Raw genomic sequence first — 23,108 nt, forward strand, 5'->3', positions numbered from 1 at the left:
CATACATAAATTTGCATTTAAATTTTATGGATTTTTCAGCGTAAAAAGGAACGCTTTTTGATATACTCGTGTGGATTGCGCCAAACTTTGTTTCATGGCCATCGAATCGAAAATTGAACAGAGAATGTTCGGGTAGCATTCGGCGGGAACCAAGGCCAAATCCAGCCACAGCCATTGATTAGAGTTGTTCGATTAAACCCCCCCTCCCGTACGACGGGAGGAAGGTCACCAAACGAATGTGCTGCGTACCTTTCAGACAGGTGAAAAATGATGGCAAACTTCAGATGGGGTGCCAGGATCCGTGTGTGCTGCTTAGTGTGGTTTAGCGGCTTCGAATTATTTACAATGGGAGCAACGCCCCCAAACTACCGCAGCGCAGAGCACACCTTCCCCCACCTTGCCACCTTACCCGCACCGCTCATCCCCCACCCCATATTGGCCGCAGCAACTTTTGGCCTTTGTTTTGCAGCTTAACATTGTTGGTCCGTGGCTGTCGGCCTGCGGGCAGCTTGTTTGGCTGGCTGTTGCCAATTTTGGCTTTGTTGTTGCAGGCTTTGAATAAGGATGAAGTATGGCCAAGTGGCTGAGCCCACGAGGAGCGGCACGGTATCGTCCGGCGCCTGGCCACAATTATGCGCGCCACAAATGCCGCTGGCAATGCATGAAAAAAATACACGGAAAAACCTAACAAACTCTAAAATTCGTTTAAGCAAGCGCGGGCAGCGGCAGCACAAAAAAAAACCAACAAAAAACAATGGGGTACAACAAAAAAGAGTACTCGTACAGTGAAACAATAGCAAAAAAAAAACTGTGGTAAACCTATACCAACGAGTCCATCAATGAGGACTTATTGATACTCAGTAATTTGGTGGGAGAAGATGGCTCCATTCCTAAGTGAAAGATAGATCTGTTACTGCGATCCCAAGGTGCTGTTCCAGCCTCTAGAAGGCTTTGATAGTTTGTGTATTGTTTTCTAAGACACCAGAATCTGAAAGTTCGGAGTAATTTTTACTCTTTTCGAGGGGTTAGAGAATGTCTCAGTGTTTTAAAACTGCAACTAATGTGAAAGACTACAGATGGGTATTTCAACATCTGTATATGCATCGTGCTAGTTCAGCATTCTTTTGTTCGGAAAGAAAACGCTAATTGCTTTTGTAAATTGCTTCAAACGTGAAAGGAATCTGCTTTGCTATCGATAGTAACATCCATCCAACAATGGGTATGGGTCATAAGAAAGGTTCTGTTCTAGTCTGTAAAACCAGAAAGCGGTGTCCTCTCGCCTTTCGAAAAAAGTTGCGCCCCAACCGAGTGACCAATATTGCCGCAAATATTTATTATTGCGTTTTGCAACTTTGGGTGCAAATATATATACGGGGTTTTTTCTTCGACTTTCCCTGTTTTGCTTTCCCGCCATTTTTCCGTTTTTCACCATTTTCCCCATTTTTCCAGCTTTTCCTTCGTTCTCTTTGCAGTGCGACCTGTATTGTCTTCAGCGACGCGGTCTTTTGTTTATTTTCGCGTGAAGCACAAAACGCTTTAAAAAAAAAACCAACCAGGCAGGCGGAAAAAGAGCGAAAAAAGAATGCTCCCCGCCAGCGTCCTCCGTCCACCGTCCACCGTCCACGCCCCGCAATGGCCAACTTCCGGTAGGATGCGTTCGCTCGGTGCCGGGCTCGAGCTCAAGCTCGGGCCTCCGCCGTGGCCATATTTGAAATTTGTGTGTTGGCAGGGCCTAGAAATCGAGGGAGCAGTTGCCGCCATTTAGGGAGTGAAGCAGGAATCGCGAATGGTCTACTACACAAACATTGACATTTCTCAAAGGATTTGCGTGGTGTGGCCACGGCGACCGGGACTAGGGAGTCGGCAATCCTGCGGACTGACAAAGTGCACGGCAAATACACAACGTGCCTGCATCCAGCCGCGGGCATCCTTCGACATATTTGTGCGAACGGCTTGCATAATTTCTGGCCAGGAACGATGGCCGTGGCCCTCCTCCGCACCGAAAGCTGCGCTAAGTTGCCACGCATAGGACGTTGAATGGCCATCAGTTAGGGCCTGTACAGGTCCTCCTTCTGCCACGATCCATGGGCGAATATAAGGAACAACAAAAGCAAGTCGACATTCTCTTTTTTGTCTGGCTTTAAAATGGTTCAGCGTTGGGATTTTTCCACAAATAGAACTTACAGCGAGATAGATATGGAGTAGGAGTAGGAGTAGGAGAAGAGGTATGATAAGGGTCGATTGGCCTGAATAGTTTAATGAAACGATTCTAAGCGGCTTTCTATAGGCATCTCTTTGCAACATTAGTCGTGGGCAAACTCCTGCTGCTAATGGAATAAACAATGGAAAAACGCACTGAGTCTTTAACTAATAGAACGCAGGAGTTTTGTTATTGATTTTTGATTTCCTCAGTATTTCTGCGAGTTGGAGCGTTTAGCGACTCCATATAGAACTCTTTTAAAGAAAATCCACTGGATATATGCAGTAAAAATTTAACCAAAAATGTGCTCTACACTCCACTCTATTTTCTGCCCAAAAACTAAACTTTTGACCCCCGAAATTTGGCCGGCTAACATTTTAGCATTAAGAAACGAGCCATATCGGTCCGCATGACGGGAGCTGGCAGGCGTGTGTGCGCCTGGACGCCTGAACGCCTAACCGCCTGTGTGCGACAGTTGAAACGATAATAATTGTCCTGGAATTGCGCTAATAACAGCAACAGGGATAATTGCTGGTCGGGCACCAGCAGATATACTCGTACTCATACTCAGACTCATTCTCATACGTACGCGTACGTACAGCCAGGAGTAGTGCAACAGGGCGACACTGTGTTGTGGCAGTTAGTGGGCAGCGGCAATTACCCCGTGCCTCGTCCGGCAAGGACACACACACATCGTATTCGGGGGCCCATAATCATCAGCGCCAAACTGTTGACCCGCAAACAAACACACACAGAGAGACACACACAAAGTGCTCCAGGGACGGGGAATAGTTTTAAAATCCTCGAAACAGAGACAACTGCCAAATGAAGGGCACTCTAAACATTTCGCCAAGTCCCCGCCCACTTCGTGTGTGGGAGACTCTCTCTCTCTCTTTAAATTTGGGTTTCCAATCAACGCAGTCTTTCCAGAATTAAGTAAACGAAAATCTTTTCTTTTCTGTAGAGTATTTTCCACCCCCCAAAAATTCACATGCGGAGACAATTTGTGCACCCCCAAGTCTTTTGGCAGAATGGTTCCTTATGAAACCGAACCCTTTCGCGGCCGAAACGGCATTAAATGAAATTACAAAATATTTTTTCTCCCCTCTTGGGTTTGCTTTTGTTTTTCCCCAAAAGGTCCCCCAAAGTCCTCCCCCCACGACGCGCCCACTTATTTGATCTTGGTATTATTATTGTTATTTTCTTTATGTTGTTTTTCTGTTTGTATCGGGACTTACCCATATACATGCAGGACAAAAGCAATTTCAATGCCGGAATCGAAAATTTCTCATTTTCCATTTTCAGCAATTCGAGTGCAAGTTTTTCAATTTTATGTCGCATCTGTGGTGTGACCACGACTCCGACTCCAGAATCGATGACTGCCCCAGCTCCAGCTCCTGCTCCGGCTCCAACTGGTGCTCCTCCTCCAGAAATGGCTCCTCCTCTTCCGATGGCCTCGCTCGGAGTAGGCAGAGTTGCAGGAGTCGACGGTATTCCACTATTGACCACGATGCGCTCTAGGCCCTGGGGCATAGCAATACAACAAAGAGATAAATAAATACAATAAGCAATACATATATACATTTATTTGTATGTACTACATGGGGCGATGGGTGGGGCTGGGGCGAGCATCTCATAGAAATAGCAATGCGGCTCTGCTCTGCTCGGTTCGCTTTTGAATTTTTATCATTGCATACTTAAGTGGGTTTTTCAGTAATGGCCACGCTAATTGAGTGGCAAATTGTTATTGTTATTGCCTCTGTTGTCGCTGCGCGCCATTGAGCTTTCTCGCCATCGCCGCCGCCGCCGCCACCGCCGCACTTTTTGGCCACTTTCATCCTGGCTCACTCTCGGTGGCCATCAAAGCAAAAGCCAGCGGCAGCAACAAGGACACCACTACGACCATCAGCAGTAACAGCACCAGCAACAACAACAAGCAACAACGAGCAACAGCAAATGGAACAATTGAATTGCGTGCAAATTTCATAAATTGCTTAAAAAGTCGAATTTAATTTTCGTCCCGAACATCGGACCGACCGGAAGTATGCAGTGCAAAAAACAGTTTTTAATTACTTGTCGTTCAGTAGGATACGGCCCCACCCACTCGTAAACTGCAATTAAAATCCCAGCTCTATATTAAATGCTAGCAAATTACTGAGGAATTTTTATATGCATTCCCCATTCTCGCTCTATATTTTCGCGGCAGGCAGACAACGGAGTGGAGTGGAATGGGAAGGAATGGAGAGGAGAGGACGACTACGCAACGTTTAAAACAACATTTTCTACTATTTTTCATTACGCTCAATTTGGAGAACGCTTCAGTTGACCAAAAGCCCTATGCAACACCCCATTCCATTCCCCATTCTCTGTCTATATGGAACACATGTGCGAGTTCCGGTCTGGCCAATAAACATTTGGCTGTTGCTCCTACCAATCGCTGTGCGACACACTGCTCTGAGCTCCTGCTCTGCTCTGTCAGTTATGACAGCGTTGGTTTTTGGTTCTCAGTTCGGTTTGGTTTGGTTTTTTTTCCCTATGTTCCTGCCTGACAGCTTGGTCCGCTTTGGTTGCCGTGCCTTTTGAAAATTGTCAATCAAAAAACCAATTAAGCGCAACGTGGGTTGCCCTGTCCCTGTCCCTGTCCCCGACCCCGACCCCGACCCCGTCACCGGCTTAGTTGAACAAGTCATGGATGGCGGATGGCGGATGGTGGATGGCGTCGTCGCCGGGGGAAATGGTTGAGCTCGAGCGTTTAGTTCGGTCAATGGCAGTGAGATTTGTTGCATGACTGCCGCGGCTGCCCCGCTGGCTGACTGCTAGTAAGTGGCTTGGTGCTGGCTAGACAAGGCTGACAACCGTTTAAGTGGCATGCTAAGTCATTTTGCTCTGCTGTACTACTATCCACACTCTACAATCTACAATCTTATGTCCACGGAATACTCACATGCAGAACACACAGATAGAGCTCCTCGTTGTTGGTCTTCTTCAGGAAATTATTGGCCGCAATGATTGTATTTGCCAATAGATGACATTGCGGCACGAATTTCGATGTCCACTCGATCAGGCTGTAATTGAGCGTCCAGACCAGCTTCGTGTGCTCATCGCTGAGCTGCAGGGGGCTGAAATGGGGAAGACAGGAAACCGTTTAGTCTTTGGGGCGATTGCAAAACGATAGCCTACCGGGGCCCTGGCCCCAGACAGCAATCAATGCAGAAGGCCCTGGGCCGTGGGCCTTGGTTCTCGCCTCTGGCCTGGCCCACTGCATGTTTTCATTTAAATTAATTACAAGGCTGACTGCCGCAGAATTGCATCCGCTGCTGCTCTCCGGCTCTCTGGCTCTGTGGCTCTCCGGCTTCGGCTCCGGCTATTGGGCTTTACTCAATGACCAGGAATGCTATCGCCACCCCCCCCCCCCCTCCGTTTCTTATTGGCGCTGAAAATTACAAAATAATTAGGCCAGGAACGGAACGGCCCTGATGATTAGCTGCCGTGGTTGCTGCCACTGACGTCGCTGCTTTGTTCCTGCGGCTCCGGTTTTCACGGGTAGGCAATACATTGATGCCGCCGCTGCCGTCGCTGCTGCTGCCGGTCAACAATTTTCGTTTCGTTGAGGTTTTGGCCATATTGGTTTGGCATACGCTGCGTATACGTGTGCTTGTGCATATACGCAATTTAAGTTTTATGATTTTCGGGGCTTGGAATTTTGAGTTTGTTTCTTTCAAGGATGGCATGCATGTGGAAGTTGCATGTAGAACTTTCTGCCGCACAATAACAACAACGTAATGGATTGGAAACAAAGCAACTGAAGTGCTGTATATAGGAAATTCCATCAGAAGCCGCGGAAGCAGAGGCTGCCGGAGCTACTGCGCCACTGAGCCAATAATTAGAATTCGTTGGCGAACATAAACTACAACAAGAATAACAGCACTATAGTGCCATTGATCAGAAGCTGTGCTTGACTTTGGAACAGGAACAGAGCCGGCAGGAGTCGGAGGAGCAGCAGCCGCACCAAAGTTTCAATGGGGCCATGGTTCATCGATGTTCTGCACGTTGTCGAGCTATTGCAACTTCCACTTCTGACATATCCTTTACAGGCGAGAGGAGGGATGGCATTGGGGCTGCCAGCTTCCGGCGCAGTCCTTGAAAAGTTTTTGATAACACCCTAAACAGGCAGCCAGGCTGCAGAGGCTGCCAGGTAGAAGTGGCAGACAGCAAAGACCACAAAAACCCAGATGCCGATGAGCAGAGGTAACTAATGCGAGATGAGAACTTTTGCCATTAGTGAGTGAATCTGTGGAGCAGATATAGACATGGTGGAAGCGCCAGAATGTGGGCTCGGATAGGGTCGTCCGCTTAAAGGCAATCCGATGAGCGGTGGCGGCATCAGGTAAATCCCTTTCTGGGCATGCAGTGCATCCACAGCATCCTGGTTCTCGCCCCGTCTGCGGCCGTTAATACGGCAAGGGGACCAAAAGTATACCATATCCCCGTTTTCCAAGAACTCACCTCTCGTCAATAAGGCCATGGCGATTGATGTAGCCCACAATTAGAGCCCGCAACAATGCCAGCTCCTCGCTGAGCTTGCCCATGGCCGTGTTGGTCTTGCTGCAGCACTCCAGCAGACAGATCAGGCCCTGCAGCGTGGCGATGCGTATGAAGCAGTGCGTGCTCTTCAGGTAGACGTTGCCAATCAAGGAGCACAGGGCCTGCAGCTCGCTCAGGCTGGGTATAAGGAGCGCCTGGCTGCGGCACAATAAGTAGATTATGTGCTGGAGAGAAAGGTAGTGCCATTAGAGGTGGAAACAATGAAAATACACGGTACGGGTAATCTTCTGCGGAGCTGCGGTCTCACCTGATGCGAAATCGTATCATCCATTGCCACTTGCTCCTGGAGTCGGAGGGCGCGGTCCTTGATCCATTTGACTTGGTCGTGACTCTCGCAGATCTCGCAAAACTTTACCAAATTTGGCAGCACCAGGATGTGGTTGAGCTGTCAAAGGAAATGCATGCAGCACAATGCCGCAAGGAGGAAGCAATAGTTAGACATGGACATAGACATTTTGCACACAAATTAAATTACAGCAAAATCACGGACAGCAAGGACCATGGCAGACCCCAAAGGATCACTCAAAATAGACTGGCCCTGGCACTCGGTCTGGCATGCCGCTGTAATGTCTTGCATAATCAAATTATACTCCACGGAACGCAGCGGCCGCTGTGGCAGTTGCTGCCAATGCGCGGGACGTGACAGTCGCCCGACTCTGGCTGACATCCACTCGGACGCAGGACTCACCTCGATCATCTGCTGCAGTACGTCAAAGACCATCTGCGTGCTGCTGCGAAAGTCAATTCCCGACAGTTGTGTAAAATGGCGATAGTTGCGCATTGCAATGTCAGGCACATCCGCATCAAAGGAGGCGGACGACGAGGAGGCGGCGGGCTTAATGTCCGCCGAGGCCGTGGAAGTGGCGGCCCCCAATGAATCCGCGTCTCCTCCCACATAGGCCTCCATCTGGGCCCAGCTGAAATTGAGATCGTATTGATTGGCCGCAAAGTTGCGTGTGCCAATCACATTGTCCCGGGCCAGCTGCCGCTCCAGATTGGCCTGATAGAAGACGTTGCATGCGTCCACCAGGAGCTGCACTTTGTGCAGTTTCTTCAGGCTGCGAAAGGCATTTAAATAAATTGAGGGATGCGTGTAGCCCAGCAGTTATTGCCACATGCCTTCGATTAAATAGCCCAGACGCGCAAACGCGTACGCCGACAGAGGGGAAAAGTCAAAGCCAGGCCCACCCGAGTAAAAACTATTTGCTTGTAATTAAAAACTAATTTATAAAGTCAACAGCAGGCGACAGTGTTCTGTTACACAAAACAGCAACAAACCCAACAAAACACCAACAAAAAGGAGAAATTTCTGCTGGCTAATACGGAAAATATATATGTCACAAATTTCCTGAGGGTTTGCCGGACAAATTTCTGATATTTTTAGCTTACTTTCTGTTTTTTTTTGCTCTGCTGTTGCAGCGTCTCCCCCAAAGGCAATTGAATCCCGTTGACCACGAGACATACATACGAGTATATGTGCTCGAAACAAAAAAAAGGGGAGCTTTTGGCACTCGTTAACTTTTAAAATTATTTTCATAATTCATGTGCTCCCGACACGACACATGCCATCATATAGCATAGCCGTAATGCTCGTCCCGGCACAAAGACGCTTTTTTCGCTTTTAATTAAAAGCGCAGACATTGTAAAAGCATCTGAAAACTTGTTACCCAAATTGTTTCGGGCCGCTTCCATGTTAACAAATTAGTTGCGCATTTAAAGTTGAAGTTGAGGGATTTTTGTTCGCAATACTCGCTCTCATTTGGGACGAAATAATAAGCGCCACAAAACAGCAACAGCAACAGCAACAGGAACACCGAAAAATCGGAAGTGAGGCGAAATCAACAGACTCTAAACTTTTGTCGTTCGCATTTAATTTGTACTTTTTGCCATTTACACATTTAAAACTTTTCCCCACTGCGTTCTGAATTTTAATTTTCATAAATTTCCGCTTCGCCTCTCCTCACCATGTGGCAACAACAACAGGGACAGGGACCGGGACTGGGACTGGGACTCACCTAATGCTGTCACAAGTGATGCGCTGCCAGCGCGTCGTGTGATGGAACTGGCCGGTGGCCGCCTGGCCCACAATGGGAAAAGTTTTGTACGTCATTAAAAGTTCCATGATGGCCTGCAGGCAGACCTGCTTGATCTGGAACTGCTCCTGCTGATCGACCATGTGCTCGTCGTACACCTTGTTGATCAGCAGCAGGAAAGTCATAAAGTACTCCTCGAACTGCTGCCGTGTGGTAAAGCCAAAGATTGAGAGCCTGCAAAGGGGGGTAGAAATCACGGGGGAAAGTTCCCATAAGTGTCAATTTAATTACCAATACGTGTGTGCACATATGTGCACACATACACAACGTAAATATATGCATCTGAGTATGCGTACGAGTGTGTATGTAATTAATTGAAAATTTCTGCATAAAATGTTTTCAGCAAATGCTTGAAATTTTAATTCAATTAGCCCGAGCTCTTGAAATATTTAAAATACTCTGATATAAAATGGTAGTAGAAGGCCTAAAATGTCAATTAATCTTCGATTATTTTGGACGGCTGCAGGCTTGATGGCTGGAAACTTCATCCAATATGCCAGGCATGTCTAATGCAGGCAGGTCCTTCGCCTGGAGTGCTGATGGTGCTGCTCCCTGCTCCCTGCTCCCTCCTGGCTGCTGACTGTGTGGCGGTTTCAGTGCAATTAGCAACAATGTTTCTAGAGCAAAGGCAGCCGTCCGCATCCGCATCCGCATCCTGCCTTTCCCCGACGTGCCTTTTGTTGGCAGCCATCTGAAACACGCACACATGCATTTATCTCACTTTGCTCATAATTTGTTTATATCGCTCGCTGCCTCGTCCTCGTCCGCAGCCTCTGTCCTCCGTGGTGATGGCATCTCTTCCTGGTACCTAGTACCGGTGCCTGGCACTGTGCTATGATGTCTTTTAGCCAAGCTTTTAGCCCCTCTGCGGAGGCCAAAATGCATGCTGTCTACGCTGCTTCTCGCAGAGTTCCATCTAATAGAGTTGTTGATGTTCCGCTCTGTCAGCCCTTTGGGGGATTTTGTCGTTATCATCCTCGGCACCGATGATGTCGCCGCCGCTGCTCCTGCTGCTTTCCTGATGTTGATGTGGTTTTGATGTTTGTGCTTTTGTCAGGCATCCAAAAATGGATTGGCTTTGGAGTATGCATACTTTAAAGGGAGTCAACTTTGGGGTCTAGGGTCTAGGGTCTGGGGAAACCGACAACCGACCAGCGAACAGCGAACAGCGACAACCATCCATCTATCCCATGGACAATTATTCCGCCCAATTCCTGGCTGATGACGATTCCGCTGCTGACAGCGTAATGATGACGACTGGCATCGAAACAATCGCTGTGGCGGTAGTGGCGGTAGTAACGGCAGTGTGGAAGCTGTCAGGCGACACAAGGACGAGGCAAAACAAGCAAAGCCCAGCCAAGGACAATGACGATGACAATGAAGTCTTACGGCCAACACATACGAGCACATGTGTGTCCTGTGTGCAATGCTGTGCTGTGTGCCTGTGTTTGTAATAGAACAACAGGATGTTGATGTTTCCAGTTGCGGTTTAGCCGTAGTCGTCGTCGTCGTCGTCGTCGTCGTTGTCCTCATCATCGCTCCATGTAGTAGCTGCCATGCGCTCGTCATTGCTGTCAGAGCATTGTCAGCAAGTTTGCGTTGCTTCTGCTCATACTGCTGCTGCTGCTCCTCGTACTCCTACTCCTCCTGCTCGTGCTCCTGCTGCTCCTGTCAAACACAATGACAACGACAACCCAAACACCATCTTCTATGCCACAGAGCCTCCTAGTCCGTTGATAAGAGAGTGTACGGACGGACAGACAGTTGACCAGTCGTTGGACAATGGACAATGGACCACAAAACATGCCGGGGCATGGTGACAAAATCATAACTGGAATGGCTTAAGGTGAGATCCAAGCCACAAGCTGATTTAATTAGCTACAGTAGCTACAGTGAAGCCTGGCCCAGGGTCCACTTAAGTCAGAGCTCATTCTGATTGCAACACACTCACCGCTTGACAAATTGACGTAGAATATCCACATCGCTCAGACTGTCCACTGGAATGGTGGAGAGCTTGCCATCGGCCTGTTGCTTCTGCAGCTGCTGCTGCGTCTGCTGCTTCTGTGACTCCTCCGGTGGCTGGATGAGCTCGTGCGGAGTCACCGCGTAGGCATAAAACTGGTGCGTGCGTAGCAGAGCGATGCCAATGGAGGCCAGCAGCGTCTGCAGGAAAGCACGAGATAGGCAGAGTCGGGTCAGACTGATAAATGAGCAGAAGAGAATGTCACTTACCAATGGAACTTGGACCGGGGCCAGCTCATGGCCGGCGAACTGCAGGCGTGCATCCTCGCAACCGACTGCCAAAACCCTGCCGCTGTCGAGGGACTCAATATCAATTTGCGTTTCAATCAATTTGGCCAAGAAGATGGCCTGCGGTGCTGGGTCTGGGGCCTTGGTTGCCGTCAGACGATGCCGTTGATAGAAAATGGTCTCCTGCAGCATGCAACGGGCTGAGTGGCAGAGAACCTCAAGCAGTTCGCAGCGAAGGGCAGACTCCGAGCTGGCGTTGAGGTCTCGCCAGACGCGTGGCTCTTGCAGCAACGCATCCATGGTGGCCAGCAGCACGCCCAGGGCGTCTTGTTCCATCTCCTGTCGTGTTGGCTTCCGCAGAATTTGTTTGGCCACCCTCGCCAGCCACTTTAGGTATTCGAGAAGCACCGGCACCTGCTCCTGATGCAGCAGATGCTCGCCCACAAACTTCTCCATCACCCTCGCATCGATGTAGATGAGGGCCGTGTGTTCGATGCTGCGCAGGCAGTCCATCAGTGTGGCCACAGCCCGGGCCACATCCAGCTGCTCGGCAGTGGGTGGCGCCGCGGGGCACGTAGGCCTAGTGTTGGCCACCCTCCCCATCAGCAGGCAGCAGGACACACGCGCCAGCGGCGGTAGCTGCATGTAGTTGATGTGTGGGGCATGTTGGATGCACTTCTGCCGGAAGACGGACAGCATGGCGAACAGGGAGCCGGCCAGGGAGTGGCGCAGCAGACGAGCCTCCTGCTCGGGGCCCAGGCTACGCAGCAGGCGATTCAGCTTCGGCTCCGACTGGATCTCCAGCAGCAGGAGCATCAGTTGCTTCTGCTGCTGAGGAGCATCTGCATGCTGGGTGGCAAATTTGATTAGCTGTTGGGGGCGGAAAATGTTGTCAAAAGGAGACGACGGAAGAGAGTACAACAAATTAGCTGTGGCAGTGGCATAATGGCCAAGAGCTTGTCCCATTTACCTGCGCGAAGAGCCAGCTCTCATCAATTATGCGCGACGACGTCGCCGTTGTCGTCTCATTGTCCTGCTGGCACTCGAGGTCCTTCAGACTGCGATGAGATGCAATGAAACATAAATAAAAGCACGCTGGGATAATGGCAGTTGCTTTCAACGAACGCTGAGTACTCTTCCCAGCACTTCTCCCGCCAAGGGCTCGGATCAAAAGGACCCCGTCCTTTGTGCGAGTGTATATTGAACTGAATTTAAATGGCTCCGCAGGAGCCATAGAAGCACTTGCTCTTGATGAATAATGGGGGAAATTACTTACAGCAGGGTTCGCATTGCATCCTGGTCCTCGCCCCCGGCTAGATCTCCGTCCAGTAGCCGCTCATAGATGATGGCGCGGGCGGCCGGGCCACTCTGGGCGGTGAGGCGGCGGGCCAGTCGCTCCATGGGGAGCTGCTGGGCCCGCTCTCCGTCGTGCAGCTGGTGGAGGCGACTCAGCAGTTGCAGGGCCTGCAGCGTGGGAGCTGCATCGCCGCCAGCGTCTCCCGAGGCGTCCTGCTCCCCCACATCGGGCTCACAAAGGCGCGCCAGCAAACGAAGAACGATCCGAATTGATGGCTGAGTGAATCGAAATGGGAAGAATGGGAATGGGAAATGGGGTGTCCCCACCGCACACAATGGCATTGAGATGGCTTCATTATGCAATGATGCAAAAACATCCAAAGAACTTACCCGGTTCAATCGGTGCGCGTTCCGGAGCAGAAGCACCTGCAGTAACGAGCCGCACTCGCGACGCACTTGGCACAGCTCGCAAAGGAATTCCAAGTGGTCAGCAATTAGGAAATTCAGATACTTGCCGGCGAACAGGCAGCGCACTTGTTGCGGACTCCAATCGCGGGCCTGCAATTAGTGGACAATTGGAAAGTTGATTTGACGAAGGCCATGGGACGCAGGCTGACGCTCCTCTGGGTGCCTGGTTGTCGGTCCATTGGCTAATGGCGCCAACAAGTGGCGCATGTTCGAGTGGCAATCAATTAAAATTATGCACAGCCTTGCGCCTGGGACCGGACCTGGGCCCGGGCCAGGCCCGGGTCGGGCTTAAAGTAAGCCTACGGTTTAAAGGCCAATTGTCATTGGCAGGACACGGAAGCCGACCTCGAAACCAAAAACCCGACGCGGTGAACCGCAAAATTGCGAGTGCGACAACTGTCAGCCGGAAAAACTGCCAGTGTTTGTGGGGGAGTTATTCCGAGTTCCTCCCCCCACTGAGGCTTACAGGCAGCCAGACAGACAGGCAGACAGACACCCTGTCGTATGCCAAATTCAAATTAAACTAATGTGTGTCCCCCCTCCACACTCATCCGGGGTGAACAACTCTTTCCACTCTTTCCACTTGCAACTCACTTTACTCTCCAAACCCGCCACTGCCCCCTACTTACCACATTTGCACGACAAACTTCGCGCAGCACGGCACGCTGCAGGTTCCATTTCAGTGGCAGATGGGCGGCCTGCTCCAGCAGGACCAGCGGCTCCTCCAGACGCATGGCCAGTGCGAGTTTCAGGCAGGCCAATAGCACCGGTTCCAGCGATGCGGAGCCACCGCCACTGCCACCCCCCTGCCCCCCGGCGGCACTCATCAGCAGCAGGTTGTAGTATTTGCAGAGAAATTCAGATTCGGCCAAAACCAAACGGAAAACTGATTGAAGTGCATCCTTGTGCCGTGAGCGGCAGCAAACATTGTGCAGGGCGTTAACGAAGCGCCCGGCCAACTGGCAGTAGGCGTGCCCGGCCACGCCGGAGGATGGAGGAGGATCGGTGTTTGTGCCCATTCCGAGCAGGGCATCCAGGCAGGCCAGCAGTTTCTCGCTTAAAACTTTGGCGAAATAGTTAATTTCGCTTATGGCCGAACGGGACGAGGCGGCAGTAGCGGCGGCGGCCCTGGCAGCTGCAGCCGCCGAAGATGTCGATGGGGCTTCGTCCTGCCACTGGTGGATGGCTGTTGATGGGGATGCTCCTGAGGCTGAGGCGGCGGCGGCGGCAGCAACGGCTGCTGCCTGCAGACGACGCTCGGCGGTTGGATTATTTTTCAAATAAAGTTTTATGTGATTCACTAAATAAATTTCCTCGGTTTTAAGGATTACATTTGCCAGCATAACCATGGCCATAGCTAAATCACCAAAGTTGCCAACGTCCTGCAAGAGACAGAGAGGGAAACGGATAGCCAGAGTGAGTGAGTGAGAGAGATAGGTGTTTGCAAGTTCCCTGGCGGCTGATGACTCCTTTCGTTGTTGACCGCCAGTGCAGTAAAGTGTGAAACTTTGCATAAATTTGCGACAATGTTGCCTCGCAACAACATCAACATATTTTCCTCGTGATAATTAGAAGGTTGGTGCAGTCCGCCACATGTGCCACATCCCGTTCGCAGGCTGTGGCACATTTTAAATGGTTTTTCTCACAGTCAATGTTTGCGCGCAGAATGTTATTTAAGTTGTGGCGCTTTTTCAATTTCAATTAAAACGCCGCATAGCCATATATCCCATACTAGCACTCAGAAATCGTGAGAAGAGGAAAAACTCAATTACTCATGCCACCTGAGCGGCAAAGACTGCATGAAACTCTGTTAATTTTTCTGCCCCGACTGTGTCCTGCCTCCTGTGCCTCTTGTTTGTAAGTGCGTCCAAATTAAATAAACGATAATTAGTTAAAGTTTTTTAAGCTTTGCGCATAATTTACAAGTTAAATGAAGTTGAATAGCCGGCGGGAGAGCCAGGGAAAGTCAGCACACAGGAAGGCTGGAACTCCTTCTCTCTGACCAGCGGCTAACGGGGGAGGCAAGGTAACAGTGTAACTGTTAGACAGACAGGTGGATCCACGAGAGTCAAGTGGGCTGGGCGGGGGCTCCACATCCCCAATCGACTGCCTACAACCACGCGCATGGATGCATGGATGCATGGATACATAGAGGGATGCATGGAACGAGAGCCAGAGCCTGTGCGAGTGAGACTGTGTAATTAAGTTGGTTTTAACTGTAGCATAACGGCTGACTGGGCCGAAGGGTAGATGGTGGCTTCGTGGATGATGGTTGCTGGTTGCTGCACTGCCCTGAGGCATGCCCCAACCATGAGGCAGCTGACTCTCAGGCTGACTGGCTGGCTGGCTGGCTGGCTGGCTGGCAGCTCGACAGTTAATGCATGTGTAGCTTAAATGCGCATTAATAGTTGAAAATGTGCGGCGTTGAAGCGTAGGTATTAAAAATGTCACGTATACGACATGTGTCACATTAACTACAACGCCACATGGATCAGCAGCAGGAAGAGAGGCAGCCTGCAGGGGGGCAGGGGCGGAGGCAGGCCAAGGCAGGCAGCAACAGAGACCCAACGAAAACGAAATAAAAAATTGCCCCGTAACTGCAACTAAGTGCATTCGTGTGTATGTAAATGCGACCAGTTGGACGCTTGGATGGGCGTGGGGCATAGTGCGGAGGGCGTGGGCGTGGGCGTGGGCGGACAGGCAATGACAAATCGTTGATGAGCTGGCTGCTAGTAGCCATGGGCTGGTATGGTGCATGATGAGTGTCGTGCCCCCCTCCCGAACAGGTGGTGTATGGGTCTATGGGTAACAAACTTATTCCATAGGATGGGCAGAACAGAACTGACGCTGGGGAATACCCTGGGTGATAAGTGTGATGCAAAACGGAAACGGAAGTAGAAAGCTTGTCACCTAACGTAAGCATCTACTTGCATACAGCAACTTCATGTCAATGAGATCAATGCTGCCCTTGAGTACAAACTACGAGTGTTGTAATTTGTGGCATTACTTCAATTATGTTATTAAGTGGATGCCAGACGACACCTGTTTCATGACTACTCAGGACTCAGAGCTCAGAGCTCAGAACTCAGAACTCGGGGCCCGGAGACACTCACATGTCATTACAAATTGGCAGCTTGCCAGGCAGCCAGGCAGCCAGTCAGCCAGTCAGCCCAGGTGCCACATCGATGATTGGCCTCGGCTGAGAGACAATTTTCTGTTCATTTGCATGTCGGACTGGATTTTAAGTTTCTGTCTGCATTCATAAATATTACAAATTGCCTGACGCCTCAAAGTGTGGGCCTGTATGTATATTTAAGCAGGCATTACGCATATTTATGAGTTCAATCGAGGACACACACACATCACGGAGAGCCACAGACATTCACACAGACTGTGTAATAAAGACCGAGGCCAGACAGAGCCAGAGCCACAGCAGAAGAATATCTGACAAAGTCTTAATGCATGCAGTAATTGATGCATTGACGGGCATCTGTGGATTGGCTGAGTGCTTTGTCAAGTTTTAGTTGCATGAATATTGCACCTCACCTGCTCGATGAAGAGCTGCAGCAGCTGCAAGAATCCCTTGCTGTCGGCCAGCACATGGTTGCCATTGTTGCGGAAGCAGCTCTCCAGCAGCCGCAGATCCCCGGCCGAGTGCAGGCGCCAGTGGCGCGAGCAGAGAGCTCGACACAGCAGCCCGTAAACGGCATCTGCGTCCTGGGCACTGCGATAGGAGGCACTCTCCAGCTGCTGCAAGCTGCGCTCGTAGAGCAGCAGCAGGGCCAGCACCTGTTGACTGGGTCGCGACTCCACAAACTTCTCCAGCATGCCCAGCACCACCTCCCGCTGGGTGTCCAGCTCGCGTCTCTGGGCCAGCAGCGCCTCTCGGGTTTCCGGCGTGGGTGCCGCTGTCAGCGGACTCTGGCCCCCGGCTCGCCCTGAGTTATTGCTCTCGCAGTCCAGGGTCTCGTCCAGGTGGCTGTGCATGAAGAACAGCTCGTAGCTCAGGGTCTTCAGGGCCAGTAGGGCCACATCGCGCACAGCGCTGTTGGCCAGCAAATTGTTTGTGATGCTGATGATCTTTGGGATCGTGATCAGGGGTCGATCACTCTTGTGGGTCAGTTGCACTAGGAATCTCAGCATGGGTGGAACAATGATGAAGGCGTTTCTGCAGAGAAATAAGGTTTAAGAGCTAATTAGGAGATGGTACTGATTACCCACCTATCTATTCCGCTTTCAATCAAATCCAGATTGCTGAGTATCTGATCGAATATCACATTCTTCGAGTCCAGTATGCTGTAGGTAACGTTCAGTTCCAGCAGCTGCGATAGGAGCATCAAAATGGGCGCCTGAATCAGCGCATTGGATTTCATGAAGAGCTGCCGGAGAGGGGAACAAAGAGGAACATGTGGTATACTAGTGCTGGGCAAATGTTTGCCATTAATAAAATATCAATGGATGCCCTCCGACCCCGACACAGAGAGAACCAGACACACTCGCACACACACATGCAGATTAAGGGACCGCTGCACAGCCAGGGCAGGGTTCGTGTTCGTGTCTGTGCATTTTTAATCAAACAAATTGGTTACAACTAAAATTAATTAGCCATCGCTGGCCAGGATCGCTGGAGGTCCTACTCCTGCTCCAGCTCCTGCTTTTGCTGATGGTACTCACCGTCAGACAGTAGATGACCAGTGGCTCGAATAGCTTTATAAGCCGAACGCAGTCGCCCGACGGCGGAGTGGCTGGCTGCAGGCCCTGCACAAACAGCATGCCCAGTGCCTGGAGTGGGGATGCATCAATTAGTGGCTGAGTTGTAGCTCCTGCTCCTCCTCCTGCTGATCCTCCTGCTGGCTTTGAATTTATTGTTGGCCAAAATGTGGAGCCTGCGCCATGGCCCTTGCCCTTGGCCGCAAAGTAGGGCCGCACGAATGTGGAGTGGTGTCCGCGTCCGCCATCGGTGGTGGCCGGCGGTGGCTGCTGCTGCACTCGCACTTGGCTACCATAATTTTGGGCAAATAAATATTTCAACAGTTGCCGCAGACATGCAACGCACTCGGCGGGCGCATAATTTATGAGCTTGGTCAAATAGTGGAGTATTTCTTCGATTAATTTTATCTCCGGCGCGGCGGCTGTCGGCGTCGCCTCAAGGCACAGGCCCAATGAATTCAGGCAGGTCTTGAGGAGACAAATTAATAAGCTGCCTGCCTCGTGATTTATGGTTATCTGCAGGCAAAAGAAATGAAAGAGTTGGTTAGTTTTCCTCTTCCATCTAGTATCCCCCCGAGGGACTTTGGAAGAGTGGGAATGGGCCACTAATGCAGCCCGCCCATTAAGTCACAGTGGGGGGGAGTGCTGTCTGCGAGTGGCAAAAGTCAAGCTGCATTTCGTCGCGGGCTGAATTTTTACAACTCATTGCCATTGCCATTGCTGCGGCACAGTGCTGCAAAAGTGTTGCATATAAAACGGTGCATTGCGCTGTACGTGCAACCGAGGGCTCTCTCTTCCTCTCTCTCTCTTTTGATGCTCGGAGCTGCAAATCTCGGAGCTGCAGTGCACGTGCACGTGCCGTGCAACTTTTGCCATTTCAGCGCCACCAGCGACTTAATGGCAGTGGCTCGAGTTGGGTCCGTGGCTTGACTTACCTTGTAGCTGTCATTAGCACCTCTTAAAATGTTGTAAAGTTTCATGTAAACGTAATCGCCACCAAAGTAACCCAGAGCCTGGAGCACTGCCGGATCCCGGCTGCCGCTGCCGCCGCCCCCACCGCTGCTGACGAGGGAGAAGAGCTCGCTCTTGGGCGTCTTGGAGGAGGTCCCTCCGCCGCCACCACCGCCACCGCGCTGATTGGCGACCAGCTGATAGTAGATGTTCAGCATCTTGGTGCTGTGACGCAGCAGAAAGTCCAGATGGGAGGCCTTGAGCTCGCCTGAGCTCAACATGGCACCTGGAAGTGGAGGAGCGGAAGAACGGAAGTGGATTCGAGGCATATTAATGGCAAATAAAGTGATCCCGCTCTGGCTAATTGTGTTAAAATGCAAACGAGCACTTAAAATTATACAAATGCCGCGTAATTGCAGCTCACAAAATTAAAAACGCATTAATGGATTTGCAATTGAAAAGTGTGTATGCGATTCCAGGGGATTGCCATTGCTATGGCAATGCCAGGACAGGCAGGACAGGACATGACGCCAGGAAGGCTTCCAGGAGGCGGCGGGCGAATAATGTGAAATTAAAGCAAAAATTGCATAGGTAACGAGCGGAAAACGCTTCAAAGTGTGCCATGATTTATATGCATTAATTAATGTATGTGTCTGCATCTGTCTGTGTATCTGTGCATCTGTATCTGTAACTGTGAGTGTATCTGTGGGACACGCAACATTTCAATTTATGTGTCAACAATGCCATATACATTTTTGTATTTTTCGCATTGTGCAAAGGAAGTGCCGTGGCAAAAAATGATTATTTACAAATAAATTAAACTGTATGCGCATAAATATTTATAAAAATTAAGTGTTGAGGGAGCCATTTAAAGGGCCCCTCAACCTCTCAACTGCTCAGCCCCACGTGGGGTCTGTCTGGATTGGATTGCTGGGGGTATAGCCGTTTGCATTACATTTACTAATTAATTGAAAATCGCACACACAATTGCAACGAGACGACGCCATTCTTCCGATGCCGATTTATATTTATTTATTGCACGATTGCCTGGTTTTTTATTTCCGCTTTGCGCTTTGGCGCCGGGGGCCAAAGCCCGATTGGACCCGGTCACGAAATGTGAATATGAAATGGCTATAAGCGGATGAAAAACCACCACAAGGTGATCAGTGATCGAAATAATAACATTGCAAGTCTCGGTAGTCTCTATGGGAGAGCTGTGATCTTATTTTATCACTCTAGTAGCACAGTACGCATTAAGAACTATTTAATATTATATTAACCCTGCATAAAGAAGAATACAATATACCTTTTCTCTGTTTGCTTTGACTTTCCATGTGCAATAATATTCATGTTACTTTAATCAACCCTTGAGGCCATCATTTAGCCAATTAAGAGGGCACACCCGATACACAGTGGCGTTGCACGAATGCTTGTGTTTTAAATTAAAAACCACACACGGGAAAAAACGGGCCCAAAGCTCATTGAAAACAAAGGAATTAAGCCGGACATAATACGTAATGAATTATGGCTTACAATCCGCATGGCTTTGTCTGTGTGCAGGTGTGTCGCGATGGCTTTAAGCCTGGCCCGGTCCGGCCCGGCCCGGCCCTGCCCCAACAATTGTTGCTGTTATGTTTCTGGGAAATTGAAAACTGTTTACAAGCATTTTGGCAACTGTCAAAACTTATCACAAAACACACACGCCATACACGACATACGACACACGAAAATGTCGCCAAAACATTTGGCGATTTAGTTTTCAAATCAATGCGGACACAAACAGCAGGACTCAGGACTCATATCATGGCTTAAATTCGAAATTGTTCAATGTGCAAGGCATGCAATCAACAAAAATGCAAATTATTGCGAGCCACGGGAACGGGGACGGGGAGGGGGACAGGGAATGGGCCTCCCATTCAGGCAGTGGCGCCTGACACAAAAATTGTTTAACATTTAATGGTTTATTAATAATTTAATTACTTTTTGATTATGGAGGATTACATTAGTGCATAGCAAATACGCGGCTGGCATGATAAATAATAAAGCGGCAGACATTGTGCCCCATTCCGGCTCGAAAATAAAGCATTCTAATGCATGTAATGCATGTCGGTTGCCCCACCGCACCGCGTGGGGCAGGTGCTTGGGAGGGTGGGTTCTGTGTGAAATGCCACTAATGAAATTGAGTTGAAGTTTGGTTTTGTGTTTTGCTGTATTTTTTTTTGTTGGTTGTTGTTATTCGCATGTGAAATTTTTGTAAATTGAATTGAAATGTTTATTAGCGCACTATCTGCATTATTGCTGTGGATGTTGTTACAGTTGTCGGCATTTGCCGGGGAGCACTTTGTTAATGATGCTGTTGAAAATTATTTAATTAAAAAGTGGCTCTGCATTATGGGCAAATTGTAGGCTCTGAATGCAGCTATTGTTGTTGATTGCAAAATTGAATTAAATGCAACATTTTTTCGTGCTAATTTCATTTTTTTGTTGCCTCAAATAGTGTAGTAATAGTAACTGATTTTGATATAAAGTAAAGTTCAATTCACATGTGGTGAAGGATGGTCTGAAAAATGGTCCAAAAAGCCACCAACTTCATCATTAATTATGAATAAATAGAAGGTTATTTATATTCTATTAATCTGAGGATTAAATCCCATCTAAAATTTGATATAGCAAATAAGAGAGATCCATTTTTGTCTGTCACTTTTCGGGGCATGCTACTTTTTCATAGATTCTATTTTTTAATAATAAAAAATTGCATCAATTTTTTCTCTGTTTTATCTAGTGTTTGTTCTGAAATCTGTATACAGAAAAGTGCATTCACCATTCGATCAAAATAAAAACAACACATAAAACTAAATAAAACATGCATCTATTTTTTCTGTGGCAAATTTTTTTGAACGATATATCAAGTATTTTTAAGCGAGTGCTACAAAAACTTTTAGTAGAACGGAAATTTAAAAATATTTATGCTAATTTCGCGTTCTTCTTGATTAAATTTAAAAATAATATAGAAGAAAAAAATATATACACTGCACGCGTGGCGTGCCGCGGCGTGGCAGTCACTTACACCGCAGCATGAAAATATTTATGCAAATCTATTTAATGACAAACAATTAATTAAAATGATTTATGCAAACGTTTCCACAGCATACATTACAGCATAATGCAATTAAATATGCAGTCCAGTGCAAAACTAAAAACTACAATTCTTGTAATTTCAGTAAAATTAAATTAGCCAAACGAGCCCGACCGCCGCAAAGTGCTACGGTCCGGTCCAGACCGCCGTCGTCCGCCCAGTCGAACAATTCGAATAAATATCGGAAATATCGAGGGTGCAGTGAGGCATGCAAAAGCAATCATCAGGCATGCCAGTCAGCAATTCATACGCAAATGTATCCACATGTATTCACATGTATCCACATACTCGTATCTGTCTGACAATTCACATGTTTTGCGGGGGAGTGCGCAACGAAGTACAACATCTTACGGAGCCGTACATAGTAGTAGTAGTAGTAGACGTAACCCCTTCCGGATCGGTGATTACTCGAGTGCTGCACTCACCTGCCACCAATTTGCCCATCACATCAATCAAATCGTTCTGGCAACTCAAGTCCGCAGCCGTTGCATTGTTGTAGTAGGCGTAACTAATGCAAATCTCAATGAAATTGAATTCCAGCCAGGCCCCTCGGTAGTCCACAAAATTGAAGTGCCTCAGCAGCAGCCGCAGTGCGTAAATTATGCCAAACTATGGAGAGAATTACCCAGGACGGCAGAAGTTTAAAGTTTAAGGTTGTAAGAGATGTGGGGAATCGCCTTCTTCGGCTCCCATTCAATTCGTTTCGATTCCGTTCGATTGGCTGTGGCACACAAATATTTACCTGCAAATTTTTATCATTCAGCGTCATCAATTTATTTGTCATGCGATACAAAACTTTGGCCAAAACTTTTTCCTCCTGCGCAACTTGACGTGGCATCGCCAGGGCAAAAACATGCCCCTCGGCCAGGCCATCAAAGTAGGCCGTCGCCGCGGAGGCGGCCGCTCCAGATGCCGTTGCCGATGCGGAGGCAGATGCCATGCCTGACGATGGGCCCAGCATGGATGTGCCCACAACTTCTGGGAACCCGGCCGTGCTGCTGTGGCCCACCAATCCGAATGCATCCAGCTCCGCCAGCGGCGGCACAATCGTCGAACTGGCCCGGAATAAATTACGCAACGTCACGGACATGCTGCCAAATATGCGATAGTCGAAAAAATCCCAAAGCAAATTGAAATTAGTTTGTTGAGTTTCGGCGTCGGCGTCGGCGTTGACGTTGTCATCGATTTCGATGCCGCTGCTGTCCTCCTCTGTTACATCCTTCGATGGCGGTTCGGTAGGTGGTTCCTGCTGCTGCTCCTGGCGCGCCGTTTGCATTATAAAGCGGCAAAGACAGCAGGCGGCATGTTCCCGCACCCGGGCATCATCGTCGCCGAGCAGATGGAAAAGTTCAGACAGAAATAGCGCCTGCAAGGATCGCAAAAGTGTTTTTGAGTTAGT

General features: G+C 49.2%; 1 protein-coding gene across 4 annotated transcripts in view; it reads right to left on the minus strand.

The window, feature by feature from the left end:
• Positions 1 to 23,108, minus strand: part of LOC108155943 — a 41,043-nt gene that overhangs the window by 2,696 nt on the left and 15,239 nt on the right. Inside the window, exons 10-27 of one of the 4 annotated variants that reach the window (XM_017287106.2) lie at positions 22,452 to 23,075; positions 22,135 to 22,318; positions 18,558 to 18,859; positions 17,587 to 18,138; positions 17,134 to 17,291; positions 16,459 to 17,080; positions 13,542 to 14,294; positions 12,835 to 13,002; positions 12,425 to 12,720; positions 12,119 to 12,206; positions 11,131 to 12,018; positions 10,850 to 11,061; positions 8,821 to 9,072; positions 7,494 to 7,863; positions 7,053 to 7,190; positions 6,707 to 6,969; positions 5,145 to 5,319; positions 3,439 to 3,724 (exon numbers count right to left, since the gene is read on the minus strand). In XM_017287106.2, the coding sequence (XP_017142595.1) occupies positions 3,439 to 3,724; positions 5,145 to 5,319; positions 6,707 to 6,969; positions 7,053 to 7,190; positions 7,494 to 7,863; positions 8,821 to 9,072; positions 10,850 to 11,061; positions 11,131 to 12,018; positions 12,119 to 12,206; positions 12,425 to 12,720; positions 12,835 to 13,002; positions 13,542 to 14,294; positions 16,459 to 17,080; positions 17,134 to 17,291; positions 17,587 to 18,138; positions 18,558 to 18,859; positions 22,135 to 22,318; positions 22,452 to 23,075 (6,331 nt within the window). Of the gene's footprint in view, positions 1 to 3,438; positions 3,725 to 5,144; positions 5,320 to 6,706; positions 6,970 to 7,052; positions 7,191 to 7,493; positions 7,864 to 8,820; positions 9,073 to 10,849; positions 11,062 to 11,130; positions 12,019 to 12,118; positions 12,207 to 12,424; positions 12,721 to 12,834; positions 13,003 to 13,541; positions 14,295 to 16,185; positions 16,403 to 16,458; positions 17,081 to 17,133; positions 17,292 to 17,586; positions 18,139 to 18,557; positions 18,860 to 19,879; positions 20,206 to 22,134; positions 22,319 to 22,451; positions 23,076 to 23,108 lie in introns of those variants that run through there. The other 3 variants (XM_017287107.2, XM_033388472.1, XM_033388473.1) reach the window with 3 other exon arrangements.

The sequence above is a fragment of the Drosophila miranda genome, chromosome 2 (assembly GCF_003369915.1).
Source record: "Drosophila miranda strain MSH22 chromosome 2, D.miranda_PacBio2.1, whole genome shotgun sequence".
NCBI lineage: Eukaryota > Metazoa > Arthropoda > Insecta > Diptera > Drosophilidae > Drosophila > Drosophila miranda.